The 17117-nt window shown below is 42.0% G+C and overlaps 1 protein-coding gene across 6 annotated transcripts in view; it reads left to right on the top strand.

The window, feature by feature from the left end:
* The window catches only part of RALGAPB (Ral GTPase activating protein non-catalytic subunit beta), a 111311-nt gene that overhangs the window by 62073 nt on the left and 32121 nt on the right, over positions 1 to 17117 (top strand). For 5 of the 6 annotated variants that reach the window (XM_073309965.1, XM_073309966.1, XM_073309970.1 and 2 more), the window contains 7 exons: positions 1320 to 1487; positions 6980 to 7094; positions 7887 to 8037; positions 8964 to 9028; positions 9230 to 9362; positions 11945 to 12078; positions 15746 to 15928. In XM_073309965.1, the coding sequence (XP_073166066.1) occupies positions 1320 to 1487; positions 6980 to 7094; positions 7887 to 8037; positions 8964 to 9028; positions 9230 to 9362; positions 11945 to 12078; positions 15746 to 15928 (949 nt within the window). The remainder of the gene's footprint in view (positions 1 to 1319; positions 1488 to 6979; positions 7095 to 7886; positions 8038 to 8963; positions 9029 to 9229; positions 9363 to 11944; positions 12079 to 15745; positions 15929 to 17117) is intronic. The other variant, XM_073309969.1, reaches the window with a different exon arrangement.

The following is a 17117-nucleotide window of genomic DNA, read 5'->3' as shown; positions in this document are numbered from 1 at the left end:
TTTTGTCAAATCAGCAGTGAAAGTGTTCTTAAAACAAACATGTGCTGGGTCATTATCTGAGGCTGCTATAATGCGTAATATATGGCAAAATATGTGTAAAACAGAGCAGGAGACATACTATTCTCCCCCCATGGAGTTGAGTCACAAATTTAATTAATGCATTATTTTCTTAATGAGCATCATCAGCATGGAAGCATGTCCTTTGGAGTGGTGCCCGAAGCATGCAGGGGCATACGAATGTTTAGCATATCTAGCACATAAATACCTTGCAATGCCTGTTCTCACTTTCAGGTGACATTGTAAATAAGAAGCGGGCAGTATTATCTCTCGTAAATGTAAAGAAACTTGTTTGTCTTAGCGAAGAAGTAGGACTGAGTGTAGGCTTTAAAGTTTTACTTTTTCTTCTTTTTGAGTGCAGTTACATACCAAAAAAGTTCTACATTTGTAAGTTGCACTTTCATGATAGAGATAACACTATGGTACTTGTATGAGGTGAATTGAAAAATATTACTTCTTTTGTTAATCATTTTTACAGTGCAAATATTTGTAATAAAAAATAACATAAAGTGAGCACTGTGCATTTTGTATTCTGCGAAAGATTCACGTAACAAACAGGTGGGAGGGAAATATTTTTTTTAAAAGCAGGAATGGCAAAACCAAAACCTTTGCATGAGGACTCAATAGAAAGTATCGCAGGCTGGATAAAAGTAGTCATTTAAACCAAATTAGGTTTTTTATATTTAGAGTTTTATTTGCATGTTGCTCATTATTAATTTAGCAATATAAAATGGAAAGTAGAATGCTTTGTACTTTTTCCTTTAGTTTCCTAAATGTTAGTAGAAACAAATATGTAAAAATCTGAAATTCTACTAAGAAATTTCATACTTACAATATTTACCTATGCTGAAAAAGACAAGACTGGGGCCTTGTTAGCATCCTTACTGTGTGAACAACACAAATTTAAACAAAATTGGTAAGACTCTAACCTGTGCTATATTTGTGACCAACATCATCTTCCAATATATGAACTTCCACAAATCAAAGCTTGAAATGCTTTGATATGGGTATATTACTCCATCAGAGTTTGCAGTCTGAAGTCAATGGGATATGTGCTCCTAAGTCATTTAGGAGCATTTGAAAATGCCACCCTTTGTTTCATATGGATTCAGGAGCATAACTGTAGGCTCCTGGTTATTGAAAAATTTTGGTCTGTATTTTAATTTAAAAGGTTAAAAATAGGTATCGACTAATGACCAGTCTAGTTGCTAATGCAAAGGCTCTTTTTGTACAAACCATTTAATCCTGTCTTTCTCTTTCAGATTTTACATGCTTTTAATTCAGGGTTTGCAGATAGCAGATTTCATTTGCCACCCAGTGCTGGCCAGCATTATTCTAAACTCTCCTCCATTGTTCTGCTGTGACCTGAAAGGGATTGATGTGGTGGTTCCTTACTTCATTTCTGCCCTTGAAACGATTCTACCTGACAGGTAAATACTTTTTTCATGTAGATGTCACAATTTTTCTTTTGACAAGTTACTTGTGAATAGTTTTCACTAGTGCATTCAAAACGGTACCCTGAGAGTCACTGACCCAGTAAATCTAGGTTAAACAGCAACATTAGTGCTTGGTAATGACTCTGGCTTTATAACAATAACCATAGTGCACACAGCCTCTTGCATTTCCTTTCCTTTAACAAGGCTTGGCAGATTTGATCTTTTTAAAATATAATTTTGATGGATAATATCAATATTTATTTTAAAGCATTTTTTTTATCTTTAATGATTTAAGTTTTCACATTTCTGGGAAATTACGGGCGGCTCAGCCAGTAAGGGAGTCAGGCAATAATTATTTAATGACGCTATATGTTGAGATTCAAAATGTTAAAGCTTTATAAAAGTTAAAACACAAATTGCCAACATCGCATGTCAAAATATACAAAGGAAATATCCTTAAATCAACTTTAATAAATTCTCAAACAGTATTTTTTGTACTTTGCCAATCTGTAAATTTCTATTAATATTGCTGGAAATATTTATTGTCTGTTTGAGTGTGCACAGTGAAATTGACATTTACCAATTAAAAATTGAATCCTTGCAAGCCTAGCTTTAATTATGTTGTTGGGGTTTTGACCCAATACTAGCATGTTACCATGGGTAGGGAAGGCTGTGCCTCCCCAAACAGCCTGGTCCCTGCCCCCATCTGCCCCCTCAGAACCTCTCACCCCCCCCCTCCCTGGGACCCCCCGCTCCTTATCCAACCTCCCTGCCCCCTTACCATGCCGCTCAGAGCAGCATGTTTGGCAGCCGCACCGCCCGGCTAGAGCCTGCCACGCTGCCCAGCAGGAGCTCACAGCCCTGCCGCCCAGAGTGCTGGCAGCATGGCGAGCTGAGGCTGCGGGGGAGGGGCCGGGGGCTAGCCTCTCCAGCTGGGAGTTCAAGGGCTGGGCAGGACGACCTCATGGGCTGGATGTGGCCCGTGGGCTGTAGTTTGCCCACCTCTGGACTAGTAGCTAAATCTTTGGAAAATACCACGGTAGGGGAGTTGGTTAAACTCAATGCTCGGTGGCACCTTACATAGTATAAGAAGTGCGCTCATAAACTGAATTTGGTAAGGTTGGAGGGAGAGCGTGCATCAAGAAAAAGTTTGAAGATTCTGGGACAACTGCCAGCTGTGGGCAAGACTCGCCTTGTATTAGGTCCTAGGGCATGCATTTCAAAAAAACACGTGCTCCTTCTGTTGTATAGAAGCACACACCCGAACACTTGTTGCCCTTTTAAAAATGATACCTAGATGTCTTCTTTGAAAAACAGATGGATGTGTTTTGAAGTTCTTTTCCAAGGGGCACAGGACTTGCAAGACCAGTTCCATGCATCCAATGTATATTCAGCTCTCTGTGACCTACTGCCACATGATGGGGAGCTGCAGTACTGCAGAATGGATCAAGAAATTCAGTGAGGTTGAATCGGGGAATCAGCCAACTTTTGAGATAGTGCAGCGATATATGAACATGATTGAGTCTTTGCTGCCCTTTATTTGATCTGTCAGGACTGCTAATTGGAATTTGCACCTTGCAGCACTGGAAGACTTTGAAATACTTTTTTGCCAACTATTCTGCACTGGTTGCCTGGGACCTTGCTGAAATAAGAGGTGTAGAAAAGTCTGACCCTGACACATGGGAGGAATTTTGAAAAGGAAATTGGGTTGTTAAAAGATCACTAGCACCCTTCTGTGTGCTTGGTTCAGACGAAGCCCTAAAACATGGAAAGAGAGCATTAAAAGTTTTTGGTTTGTTTGTGGTGGGAGGAGGAAGGGGTGTTGTGGGCATAACACAGCTTCCAAATGCCCTTTCCCAGTTTTTCCTGGCAACCTTAGAACTACATCACTTACTGTTTCGCTCAAAATCTGGTGTTGAGGGGTGTCTTCCCCAGAAATAACCAAGCACCAGCTAGACTCTTTAGGTGCTGTTAAATGCCAAAAAAGGGCAATTTTAAAGCTACAGGTTGAGCTTGTTTGGACTGGCAACCCATTCACGTATGACAGACAGGAGCTCATTAATATTTTGATTGAAAGCAGTCTTCAGTGATGAGATAGCTAAAGATGTCAGTTGAATGGATACTTGTGTGAAGCCTTCAAAACCCAAAGAATTATCATGAGCTCCAATAAAGAAAAGCAGACTAAAGTTGTGCTTGAATGCAAAGAATAAAGTCAGAGTGAAGATGGCAGGAACTATTACAGAGCTAACCGCAGACAGGTCATTCTTTTGCTAGTCTCCTGGTCGTGTCCAGATCTCAGTGTGAGACTTTGGGAAAGTATGAGTTCTCCGTGGTACCACAATTAATGTTAGAATCTGACAGAACAAGAGAGATGTGCCAGATGAAAAGCAAGATAATGCACATCATGCATAGTCTTCCTAGGCTAACAGCTACTGACAATGTCACCGGTACCTTATGCTAGCAGAGGCCTTTCAGTGTAGCAGTCATACATGGTATGGCTGAGGTACAAGCTCTTGACAAACCAGAAACTTAACACCTGCCAGGGTTTGGCTGAACACTTCATTATGAAGCTAGAGAGAAAACACTGGACCTATGACAAAGTCCACCTCATGTTTGACATGTTTGCAGGGGTGTAATCAAAGAAGGCCAAAGCACAATTAGAGTTGCAGCTAGCAAGGCATGTGAATGGTAACAAGAAGGGTTTCTACAGGTATGTTCACAACAAGAAGGTCAGGGAAAGTGTGGGACCCTTACTGAATGGCAACCTACTGACAGATGATGTGGAAAAAGTTGAAGTACTCCATGCTTTTTTTGCCTCTGTCTTCACAGACAAGGTCAGCTACCAGACTCCTGTACTGGGCAGCACAGTATGGAGAGGAGGTGAGCAGCCCTCAGTGGTGAAAGGACAGGTTAAAGACTATTTAGAAAAGCTGGACATGCACAAGTCCATGGGACCAGATGCAATGCATCTGAGGGAGTTGGCTGATGTGATTGCAAAGCCATTGGCCATTATCTTTGAAAATTTGTGGCGATCGGGGAAGGTCCTGGATGATTGGAAAAAGGCAAAAATAGTGCCCATCTTTAAAAAAGGGAAGGAGGAGAATTTGAGGAACTACAGCCTCACCTCAGTCCCTGGAAAAATCAAGGAGCAGGTCCTCAAGGAATCCATTTTGAAGCAATTGGAGGAGAGGAAGGGGATCAGGAACAGTCAGCATGGATTCACCAAGGGCAAGTCATGCCTGACCAACCTGATTGACTTCTATGATGAGATAACTGGCTCTGTGGATATGGAGAAAGCTGTGGACGTGATATACCTCGACGTTAGCAAAGCTTTTTGATATGGTCTCCCACAGTATTCTTGCCAACAAGTTGAAGTATGGTTTGGATGAATGGACTATAAGGTGGATAGAAAGCTGGCTAGATTTTCAGGCTCAAATGAGTAGTGATCAACGGCTCGATGTCTAGTTGGCAGCCGGTATCAAGCGGAGTGCCCCAGAGGTCGGTCCTGGGGCGGGTTTTGTTCAACATCTTCATTAATGATTTGGATGATGGGATGGATTGCACCCTTAGCAAGTTCATGGATGACACTAAGCTGGGGGGAGAAGTAGATGCATTGGAGGGTAGGGATAGGGTCCAGAGTGACCTAAACAAATTGGAGGATTGGGCAAAAAGAAATCAGATGAAGTTGGGGCACATGACTTATGAGGAGAGGCTGAGGGACCTGGGCTTATTCAGTCTGCAGAAGAGAAAAGTGAGGGGGGATTTGATAGCGTCCTTCAACTACCTGAAGGGGGGTTCCAGAGAGGATGGAGCTCGGCTGTTCTTAATGGTTGCAGATGACAGAACAAAGAGCAATGGTCTCAAATTGCAGTGGAGGAGGTTTAGGTTGGATATTAGGGAAAAACTAGTTCACTAGGAGGGTGGTGAAGCAGTGGAATGGATTACCTAGGGAGGTGGTGGAATCTCCATCCTTAGAGCTTTTTAAAGCCTGGCTTGACAAAGCCCTGGCTGGGATGATTTAGTTGGTGTTGGTCCTGCTTTGAGCAGGGGGTTGGACTAGATGACCTCCTGAGGTCTTTTCCAACCCTAATCTTCTATGATTCTATGAGAGTAAGTGGCACAGGATAAAGGGAGCACATTTTTGCTAAAAAGGAAGTGGCATTTAATGGAAAATGGGGTGAATTTCCCTGCTGTACGTATTGCTCCTAAACTACCATTCAGAAGCACAATTATCCCCCCCCCCCCCCCCCAAAAAAAAAAAAAAAAGGCTAAGTGCACATTCTCAATCATGGGCTCCCTTGTTTGGGTCCAGTTTTTAGCATGTCTTTGACTTTGCCAAAGGGCTTAAACTGCTTTTAACCAAATCTCTATATTTGAAATATAGTGTATATCTGCGTATTTACTCATAGAAGTGTGTTTATTCCTTCTGGGCAGTTCAGTGTAAGAGGTTAAATGTCAAATGCCCCTATTTTTCGATTGTATGCACAATCACATTGGGTTTGAATGTTAGATTAGATTAGAGTGGAGGCTAAAGAACCTTGTTCTGGCTCAACAAGGAAAGTACAGATTAAAACTATGTCACATGCTTCTTTTTTCCTTCAGTTTGATTGAAGAGGCAATTTGTCTTGCCCTCATAAAAGGAGATCCTGTTTCTAGGTCTTAGGCAACAGATGCCATACCTTATATAGCTAACTCGTTGTGTGTGTGACTGTATGCCTATGCACAACTGGTTACCTTAGTTTAAAATATAGTGTGTGAAAGGTTTAGAGGGAAATATTTGCTGCTGTATTCCTTGTCTAGCTCTTCAGTACCAAAAAGTGTACACTCAGCTGCTGGGTGGGCACCTCATAAAATACTTAGTCCTCTTAGTCCTGGTAAAACATTCTGTTGGACTAGTATGAGATGACATGCTATTGAAAATAGTAGGTGTGAAATGGTGGTGAGACTGGAAGGGCTTAATAGATGGGTTTCAAACTGCATTTTAAAAACCAGTCATGGAAGCATGTGTGTTCTTGTTTGGGGTAGATAAGCTTCATTTGAACTCACTGAAAATGAAATCGTGACACTTACCATGGTTCTGTGGAGCTTATTAGCTGATTACTGCATTGTATATCAAGCTGTTGGACTGTTTCATGTTGCAGTTGAAGGATTTGCCTGGAGGGTCTTTCTGTCTCTAAAGCTTGAATTCTTAAAGCCTAGCTCAAAAATGAAGAATCTAAAGTCCTAGGTTGTTATGCTGAAGCCAGAGCTCCAGATACTCCTTTCTGTTAAAAAGAAAATCACCCATGACATACATGAATTCAAAGTCCAATAATTGATAACACAAAGTAAGGCTTCTAAGCCCAAAGTGAAACAGCTACCATATTATACTGTGTGCTCTTTGTTAGGGTTTTTGTGCCTCTAAATTTAATCAGTATGGAATTAAATTTAATTCCAAACTCCTGTGAAAAGTTGATTACCTTTCTAATGCTTTTTCTTATTGGCAGAGAGCTCTCAAAGTTTAAAACCTACGTAAACCCTACAGAGCTGAGAAGATCCTCTATCAATATTTTGCTGTCATTGTTGCCTCTCCCTCATCATTTTGGGACCATAAAATCTGAGGTAATGAATTAACATGATTGTTTTCTGTGAGATTATTTTATATATTTTGTCAGCATTTTTCAGAAATAATCCATGTTCATGTTACACGTGAAGTTGCAGAGCTGACTCAGTGGTCCTGCGGTTTGTCCTCTGCACAAAAGGGTACAGGTTTGGTCTTTCTTCCAGATTGTTAGGGCTGTTGAACCAGCAAGCTCAGCTCTTCAGGGGCTGTAGGGGAATTGAAAGCAGATGGCACACCTTGCTTTCCAGCATTCCGTCTGGCTAATATAAGAACAGCCTTCATAGGGGTTCCCAAGAGATGTCCCTCCATCCTCAGAGTAAGAAATTATGGCAATGGGGGATGTACTTGTGGAGAGAGGGAAGAAATGTGTAAGTTAGGATATTACTGTGCTCAAGTGTGATGTCAGGCTAGTTTAGTTTAATGATATTCAAAGTCTGAATATCTTACAAATCCACAAGGTTCCTCCATCCTCCAAGGAAAGAGAGAATTGGGTTATGTTTGACTTACTCTGCTTTCTTTGTTATGCTGCAATTATACCAAGCCCAATTTTGCTATCTAGTTAACTGCTCCATTTAGCACTGACTTTCTTGTATCCAGCTCTTCACTTACAGAGGAAATACCATAGTACATCACAGATGTTGGTAATGCTGCAGAGAGTCAAATACTTTCATTTTGGATTAGTTAAATTACTTAAATTGTAAAAGTAATCAAATAACAGATGCAAGTGCTCTGAGATGATCAAATCCATGTCTGTGCTAATTGATATTAAAGGAAATGTATTCTTTCTTCAGGTTGTCCTGGAAGGAAAATTCAGCAATGATGACAGCTCATCATCATATGATAAACCAGTAACCTTCCTATCCTTGAAGTTGAGGCTTGTGAATATACTAATAGGAGCTTTGCAAACTGAAACAGACCCCAACAACACTCAAATGATACTAGGTTATTTGAATGTATTTATTTATTTATTTGTTTTTATGCTGGATTATAAGAAAAATCCTGAACTTTAGGATTTGAGTTCTCAATACCATAGAGCAGAATACTGTGCAAACTACCAGGGATCATGTAGGACTTAAATAATTGTGTGCCGCTATGCAAGCGGAAAGAGACAAAGTTCTAGCCTTAAATTCTTTTGCTTAAGAAATCACTTACATTGCACTTTTCACCGTGAAAGCATTCCGATAGACAACTAAAATTGTCCCAGTGATGTTTAGTAAGTATTATCCCCATTTTACAGATGGGGAATCATAGATACTGTGTCCGCACAGCCAGCTCATTGGGCCTTCTGAACATGTAGTTTTGTTTATCTGTCACTAGGACTGTTGTAGCACTTAGAGGACAGAGTCAAGATCAGGACCCATTGAACTAGGTGCTGTACATACACATAGTAAAAAACCGTCCCTGCCCAGCTCCTTTTAAATCAGTGTCTGGTGCCTTGTCCTTGTAAAGGTTTCATAGTGTGTGCAGCTCATAAAAAATCCCATCTCCATACTTTCTGTGCTTGCAGAGTAGACTGCTTTTTCGGAGTTGAGTTCAGGGAGTTTTTAATTAAAAACGAGTGAAGATTTAAAAACAAAAAAGCTTTATTAAAAGACAAAGGCCTTTCTGAGTTGAGAGGAGCATAAAGAACCTCTCTGTCCATCCAAGTGAATTTAAAATAATTTACAGCAAAATCTGAGCTAGTCTATCACTCCCTGTGTTGAATTTCAGAGTCTGAAGCAAATTCTTGTGGCTATCCTAAACCCTTAAACAGATCTTTTATAAAAGTGAGCACTGACACATTTTTGTAGATTTTAGCAGTGCACACTCTGTTTTTCACACATTTGAACTGTAAGCAGTTCACCTCTTATTGTGTTTTAATGTTGCAGGAGCAATGTTAAATATTGTTCAAGACTCAGCACTTTTAGAAGCCATTGGCTGTCAGATGGAAACGGTGAGTTTTTTGTGTTAAAGCTGAACTGTTTTAGTGTATTGTAATTACTGTATTATACATACTTTTCCAAGATATCTAAGCTGATTCCATTAGGTTTTGCCTTTTTATTCTTCTCAGTACATCTTCTAAGAGTGTTTTCAATTATGCAGAACCCTAACCTATACAGTCTTCTCCCTCATTGATGCTGATTTCAATCTACAGAATGGTGGCGAAAATAACCTTTTGAAAAACCACCGTCGCACTAACAGTGGCATTAGTACAGCAAGCGGAGGAAGCGCAGAACCCACAACTCCAGATAGTGAGAGACCAGCACAAGCACTTCTAAGAGATTATGGTAAGGAGTTAAACTTTTTTTTTTTTTTAATTGCCATAATATCCCAATTTTACAAAACTCCTTTCCAGGTTGTGTTTGACTTAATGAGATCTTTAGATATATGAACCTTCATGGATATTTTCAACCAGAGGTGATGGATATGGTGGGTAGCCCTTTGGATCTGGTGTTAACTGCTAAATTTTGCTCCTATATGTATTTATCTATTAGCTTTCAGTCCTGTTATAAGTGTTTTGTTAATAATCTTATAATAGTAAAATGAGCTTGAAAGCTTATGAAAAATGGGAAAAGTTAATAAATTGCTTATCTTTGTAATGTATGTTTTCGATCCTCTTACGATTTGCAGCTGATACTGGGGCAGATCCTCAGGTAGTGTAAATTGTTATAGTTCCATTGATTTTGGTGTCGGTGTGACAATTTACGCAAGTTGATGATCTGCCCTTCTTAAATCATAGTTAAAAGGATTCTGGTTTGAAAATTAATTATGTTCCTATAAAACAGGACATCAGCTACACAGACCACTTGATATAATATGTTAAAATTTTGATTTGCTTTAATTTGATGTAGTTTGGAGTTTGTTTGACCTTATAATAAAATCCACCCTGTACTAAATCTGTGTATGCAGTGATCCAGCTGAGTTGAGTGAAAGCATGGATTCTCATTGGTCGGTCTTCCATTAAATCACTAATGTTAACCAGATATATCTGAGAACAGACCACCTTAGTACGGTGTCTACTGAAGATGTACATTCTAGGGGCCAGGTCCTACACCACTGAAGATGAGTTTTGCCATTGATTTCCCCTGCCATTGAAGTCAATGTATGCTCTAAGTTTCATGTCAGCTGTTGAATTGTATCTGTGCAAGATTTCAGTTTGTCAGGAAATGGCTTAATTGGTATCTGAATGCTGCTTTTTCAGCACACGGGTTTGTTTTTAATATGCATGTTTTAATTGGTATGAGTTTGCACTGAGAAGTGCTTTTGGCATGTCTTATGCAAAGTATCTGTTTGTAGGGTTCATAGTGACCTTTTTTCTATGAATCAGTTGCTGAATTCTGTAACTATGGTACAGTCTAAAGACTGACTTCCATAATGTTTTGGCCAAAGACGTTTTAGCACTATTAGCATTCATTTTATTGGGTTCTTGTACCCTATACAGACAAAATATAGTGTTCAAAATAGAAACATAATTTGGGAAGTTCATAAAAGCAGTTTTTTTTATTTTCATCTGGAGCCTCTAAAGAAAGTTCAAAAGAATCAGGATGGTCCGTTTTCAAATTTTAACTATAGCTGATACTTGAGTTCTGTTACTAGTGTTCCAGAGTGTCTTACTAAGAATTACTGTGGTTTTTTAAAATGTGTGATACATATTCTTAATGAAGATTCCTTTTTTCCATCATAATTCTCCTGTCCCTCTTAGTCACAGGCACCTGCTTCCTCTGGGCCCCAGGGATGCTCAAACCCCGCTCTGCCCCAGGCCCCGCCCCTACCCCCATTGCATCCCTCTCTCAAGCCCCAACCCCTGCCCTGCCTCTTCCTGCCTCTGCTCCACCCCCACCCCGCCTCTTCCTGCCCAGTTCTGCCCCCTCCCCTGAGCGTGCCCCATTCCCACTCCTCCCTCTTCCCCCCCACCCCCCGGCACCTCCTGCACACTGTGGAACAGCTGATCACGGTGTCGGGGGGGGGGCACTGTGAGAGAGGGGGAGGAGTTGATCGGTGGCTGCCGATGGACGGGAGGCGTGGAGGGGGAAGAAGGGGGGAGTTGGCTGCCGGTGGGTGCTAAGCATCCACTAACTTTTTTTTTCTGTGGGTGCTCCAGTCCCTTTCTCCAGTCCATTTCTGAAATCAGTTCCCCCCCCATCTCCAGATTTAAAAAATTCAACCTAAATGACCCTCAAATATGAAATTATAAAGACGGCAGATACTGAAAACATGCCATTTAATTTCAAGCCTGGGGTGCAGGAAAATCAAATGTCTGGAAAGAATTGCAGTGCCGTTGCATCTTTTTTTCCAGGGTTAATTCTCTCCGTGCCTGGAGCTAATCTCCATGAAATGCTGTAGCAATTTTCAGCGTATGTATTTTAAGTCGAACGCTGTATAATATTTGTACATCACATTAATGTCTGAATTAGTTGAAGTTATGGGTACTCAAACTATGATCTCTTACAGAAACCTAAACGCTATAGCGAAAAGTGTCTGTATAAAGTAAATCTGCTGTTAGCCGTTCCACAGTGTTAAACGCAGTAGCTAGTATTATGCAGCATGCAGCGGCCACCTAAAATGTGTTTTCAGATGAATTAGTCTAACGACATTCCACTGGCAAATCCAATAAAATATGCATACAGAGAGTCTGCTTTGAGAGTAGAGGCTAGTCTGATTTTAGATATATAACATGCTGGAGTTATAAACCAATTAATTAATCCATGTGAAATTCACTAAATTGCTAGCTTCTGAGGTGTATGTAATTTCGTTTTCTGTGCTTATTGTGGTTGCTTTGGCCTGTGCCTGATGGATTGCCTTGCTTATTGTTACTAATGCTTAGTTATTTTCCCTCCCTGTGGGATGTGGTATTGGGATTATATCCTAGCTCTTAATACAGATACAGCAGCTGGACTACTGATTCGCAGTATTCACCTGGTAACACAAAGACTCAACTCACAGTGGAGACAGGACATGAGTATCTCACTAGCTGCATTAGAGCTTCTGTCTGGATTGGCAAAGGTGAGAGCTGAAGTTTCACTTGTTTTGGTTTTAAATAATTCAGAGATTATATCTAGCCACAAGATGTCCTGTACGAAGAAACAATGGTTCTGCTGATTGAAATATGAAGCATGTCTTGCTTCTATTCCTGGAATGATTTCCTGGGCTAGATAATTGTATAACACATTCAGGTTTTAATGAGAAATCCTTGGTTTAAAAGGCTATCACCCGGGTTCCAGAGCAGTTCACTGCCTTGGAAAATCTACCGGGGCAATGAGCCCATTTAAAAATTCTTTCTGTAAAGGCCACACCTTGCTTTTCCCCTTCCATTCTGCCCAGGAAACAGTCACTCTTGTAAACTGAAAACATACAGATTATATTTTTAATAAGGAAATAGTATTTTTCTTTTTGAAACTTGTATTTCTGCTCCTCAGTCTGAAGCTGCTCCTCCCCTCTTCCCAGTTGAGTAGTTGGATCAATCCACTTGCCTGGATTTTGGCATTCCCTGCAGCAGTCCAGACCCTGAGCAGATTTCCCCCCACTGTATTCCCCTTTTATTGTAACTTACCATTCCCGGTACCCCCAAAAAACTTCCAGCTGTCTGTCAAACCATCTTTTTTTATACCTACCTTTGGGCAATTGTCACTTGCCCCTTCGAACCTAATTTAAAGCCCTCCTCACTAGGTTGTCTAATCAGTGTGCGAAGATGCCCTTCCCCTTCTTGGGCAGGTGTACCCCATCTTTCCCAGCCGTCCTCGAGCACCATCCCATGGTCAAGGAAGTCAAAGCTATCCTGTCAGTGCCATCTGTGCAGGCACGTGTTCATCTCCAGAATGTATCTGTCCCTGCCTGGGCCCTTACCCTTAACTGCGATAATGGATGAGAATACCACCTACACGCGTGACTCCTTCACTCTGCCTCCACGAGCCCTGTAGTCACTACAGATCTGCTCAGTGTTACATCTGACATTATTATTATTATTATTTATTAGTGCCCACTAATAAGAGACCAGTACAGAGACCGATGAGCCTTGGCAATCTTTCTGTAACGTCTTGGATACAGGCTGTAGGCAGGCAGCAACTTCCTGGGATGACAGGTCAGGTCAGTAGATAGATGCCTCCATCCCCTTACGAAGGGCGGGTGGGGGGGATCCCCATCACCAGCACCCTATGTTGCCTCCTCTTAGGGGTGGTGGCCCTGAATCTCTTAGCTTCAGAGGAGATGGGGTCTCTTCCTCAGCCATGAGTCTGATCATCTCCTTCTTTTACCAGTACGGCATACTGGTTCTTGACCTTGATGGACTGGGTGAAGGTGGAGCACTGTCTACTGCCTGAGGCCTCCTCCCCACAGAGCAGCCATTCTCCTTACTGTTCTGGTGCCGCAGTCGCCTTCTGTAGTCAGCTAGTGACCTCCAACGAGATGTCCCCATGTACATAGTGTCAATGAAGTCCTTGCATAATAAATGACAATAAGCTCTTTGGCTAGGATCTGCCCCAACTTGTTCTTGGACAGCACTAAAACTGTTTAGTACTCAGTAAATAAATTAAAAATCCCAGCCTCTGTGAGGATCTAAATTCACCATGCGAATAACTGGCAGAGTGCCATTGGGAAGTCTGTTGTAATCACTAGAGAGGATTTTGCCTGAGAACAACCTTCAGAATAGTTGGAGAATTGGGAGGCACCAGACTTACCCCCTTCAACCTGCTTGTCATTGAGACCGTTTCTAATGGCGGCCCCACTCTGTGGCATCCAGCTCTGGGGTGGAGGAAAGGCTGCCTGTCTCTGGGCTCAGAGCCGTGTCCCCACCACCAGAGGCATGATGTAGATATATACACTAGCAGGCAAAGTACTGTCTGAGGCCAGGAATTCTAGCTCCTTGCTCTAGGCACCGGGGTCTGCCTTGTTACACGTTCTAAGATGTGGCTAAATTACAGGGAGCAGGGGAATCCAAGAGGGCTGATTTGGCTAGAGCAATCCAATTTGGGAGGAGGGAAGAAAGGAGGACAGTTCTTCATCTTTAACTCTTTATCAAGCCAACCTTTGCCCCCAGTTTATGGTACTGTTCACTAGCTTCTAAGACCTTGGGCTCTGGCTCCATGGTTGTCCTTTCAGGCCAGAAGTTCCTTCCCATTTATATGTTGTGGAGTTTCCCACTAATTAATCAGAGAGGGGCCTGGCAGAAGAAGCAAGATAATTACTGCTGAAAGGATCTGCTCCACCGACTGCTTTCCTTTCGCTTCCTCTTTTCCTGGGAGAAAGCTGCAATGTTAAATGAAGGCTGAGAGCAGAGAGTTCCATTGTTGGAGTGGTTTCAGAGTAACAGCCGTGTTAGTCTGTCTTTGCAAAAAGAAAAGGAGTACTTGTGGCACCTTAGAGACTAACCAATTTATTTGAGCATAAGCTTTCGTGAGCTACAGCTCACTTCATTGGATGCATACCGTGGAAACTGCAGTAGACATTATATACACACAGAGACCATGAAACAATACCCCCTCCCACCCCACTGTCCTGCTGGTAATAGCTTATCTAAAGGGATCATCAAGTTGGGCCATTTCCAGCACAAATCCAGGTTTTCTCACCCTCCGCCCCCCCCCCCCCCCCCACACACAAACTCACTCTCCTGCTGGTAATAGCCCATCCAAAGTGACCACTCTCTACACAATGTGTATGATAATCAAGGTGGGTCATTTCCTGCACAAATCCAGGTTCTCTCACCCCCTCACCCCCCTCCAAAAACCACACACACAAACTCAATCTCCTGCTGGTAATAGCTTATCCAAAGTGACCACTCTCCCTACAATGTGCATGATAATCAAGGTGGGCCATTTCCAGCATAAATCCAGGTTTTCCCACCCCCATACACACACAAACTCACTCTCCTGCTGGTAATAGCTCATCCAAAGTGACCACTCTCCCTACAATGTGCATGGTAATCAAGGTGGGTCATTTCCAGCACAGATCCAGGCTTTCTCACCCCCCCCGCCCCCGGGGAACGAACACACGCTCATGCTCACTCTCACTCTCCTGCTGGCAATAGCTCATCCAAACTGACCACTCTCCAAGTTTTAAATCCAAGTTTAACCAGAACGTCTGGGGGGGGGGGGGGGGCGGAGGAAAAAGCAAGGGGAAATAGGCTACCTTGCATAATGACTTAGCCACTCCCAATCTCTATTTAAGCCTAAATTAATAGTATCCAATTTGCAAATGAATTCAAATTCAGCAGTTTCTCGCTGGAGTCTGGATTTGAAGTTTTTTTGTGAAGTCACACAAAAGAGAGAGTTGTCTGGGTTTTGGCATCCCTGACCTCTGACAAGTGGATAGGTCCAATTACCTGCAAGAGAGAGCTGACAACCCGTAAGTTCTAAAATAAGGAAGCTAAGCAGAAATCCAATTTGCTGCAAGTCCCCTAGTAAACCAACTGGTGTCCTCTGTTCTTTAGAAGCAAACCAGTACATACTGTGGTAGGATTCTTGCACGATCTCTTCACTGTAACTTTTGTGTTCCATTGCATATCAGCATTATATTAAACCTGTCTTACTTACAGTGTTTTCATGTATGTCAGAGAGCAGCGCTGAAATGTTTTTGTATTTCTTAGCATTTAGAAGCACCTAAACAAGTTCTGTCTTCTCTGAAAGAGTTCCTGAAGAAATTCTCCGCTGATAGTGTCTCCATTGCTTGCTTTACGTAGGTGAAGGTAATTGTTGATTCAACTGACAGCAAGCGAGCTATTAGTTCAGTGTGCAGTTACATTGTGTACCAATGCAGCCGTCCAGCTCCACTCCACTCTAGAGATCTTCACTCCATGATTGTTGCAGCATTTCAGTGCCTCTGCGTCTGGCTCACTGAACACCCAGACATGATGGATGAGAAGGTGAGAGAATCTGTGCTGTTCCTGTTTAATGGAGGGAAGATTACAGGTAAATTAAATTCTTGCTGTTTTGTGTTAGAAGGCTTGCACACCTAAACCACCTGTTCTTGGGTACTTTTTCAGGTGTATATTTCCAGGTTTAAAGAAATGCAGTCTGCTTGAAATCCTACAAACATAAACTAACTTCTGGCTGACTCTAAGTAGCGTTGCTAGAGGTGAGAAGGCATGGAGAGTGGGGTGAGGGGTAGGAGAACAGGGTGAAATGCATTGGTGGTGGAGAAGATATAGGGGATTGGGGTAAATGGAGCCATCTACGGGACCTATGAAAATGGGGTTAGGATGGGGGGATATGGATTTGGAATTGTAGGGACTTAAAGGGGTGTCATAGAGCTATGTTCCCTGGTCTCAGAATGGGTGGGGACTGTGGAAGGCTGAAAGCAAATTCAGGAGGTAAGAGGGCATAGATATATAAGGGGGAAACAGGGTACCTGGGGCGGGCATGGAGAGGGGACTTGAAGGCAGAGATCTGTTTGAACAGGACTCCTCTCTGTCAGGCCTTGTCGACAAACTGACTTAAACTTTTGGCACTCATTGAAAAGACAGGGAAATCCCCCAACAGAAAGTGAGTTTGAAAAGAGTTAAGTTGAGTAACCCACACAAACCGCTCACTTTCTGTACAAAAATCTGTGCCTAAAAACAATCTTCGCAAGTGTCCAAAAAGAAAAAGTGAGGGCTCTAGCTAGTTCCCCACTGCCCCACAATCCTTCATTACTCACTCTCATTTGCCTAGGCTGGAAGATTGATAACTTGAGAACTAGTAAAATAATGATGTGATGAGTCATGAAATGGAGGTCCAATAATTGAGAGGAGAAAGGGATTTTTAGTCAGATTGCTTAAAACTATTTTATGCAGTGTAGTGGGAGCCATGTTGGTCCCAGGTTATTAGAGAGGCAAGGTGGATGAGGTAATATCAATAAAAGATATTACCTCACCAACCTTGTCTCTCTTTGGTTTGTCTGTTAACTCCCATTTAACTTCTGTGCCTAACATTTTAGCTAAAGGAAGCCTTTCTTAAAGATCTAGCATTCTTAACCCTTCAATAAGATGTGGGAGCTCACAGTAAACAAGCTCTGAGACTCGCAACAAATTCTCCAGCAAAACTGAAAGGAGAGCAGACTTTCCATAAAATTTC

Source organism: Lepidochelys kempii, chromosome 13 (assembly GCF_965140265.1).
Source record: "Lepidochelys kempii isolate rLepKem1 chromosome 13, rLepKem1.hap2, whole genome shotgun sequence".
In the NCBI taxonomy this organism is placed as follows: Eukaryota; Metazoa; Chordata; order Testudines; family Cheloniidae; genus Lepidochelys; species Lepidochelys kempii.
The sequence above is the reverse complement of the archived record's forward strand: the minus strand, read 5'-3'. Positions and strand labels throughout refer to the sequence as shown.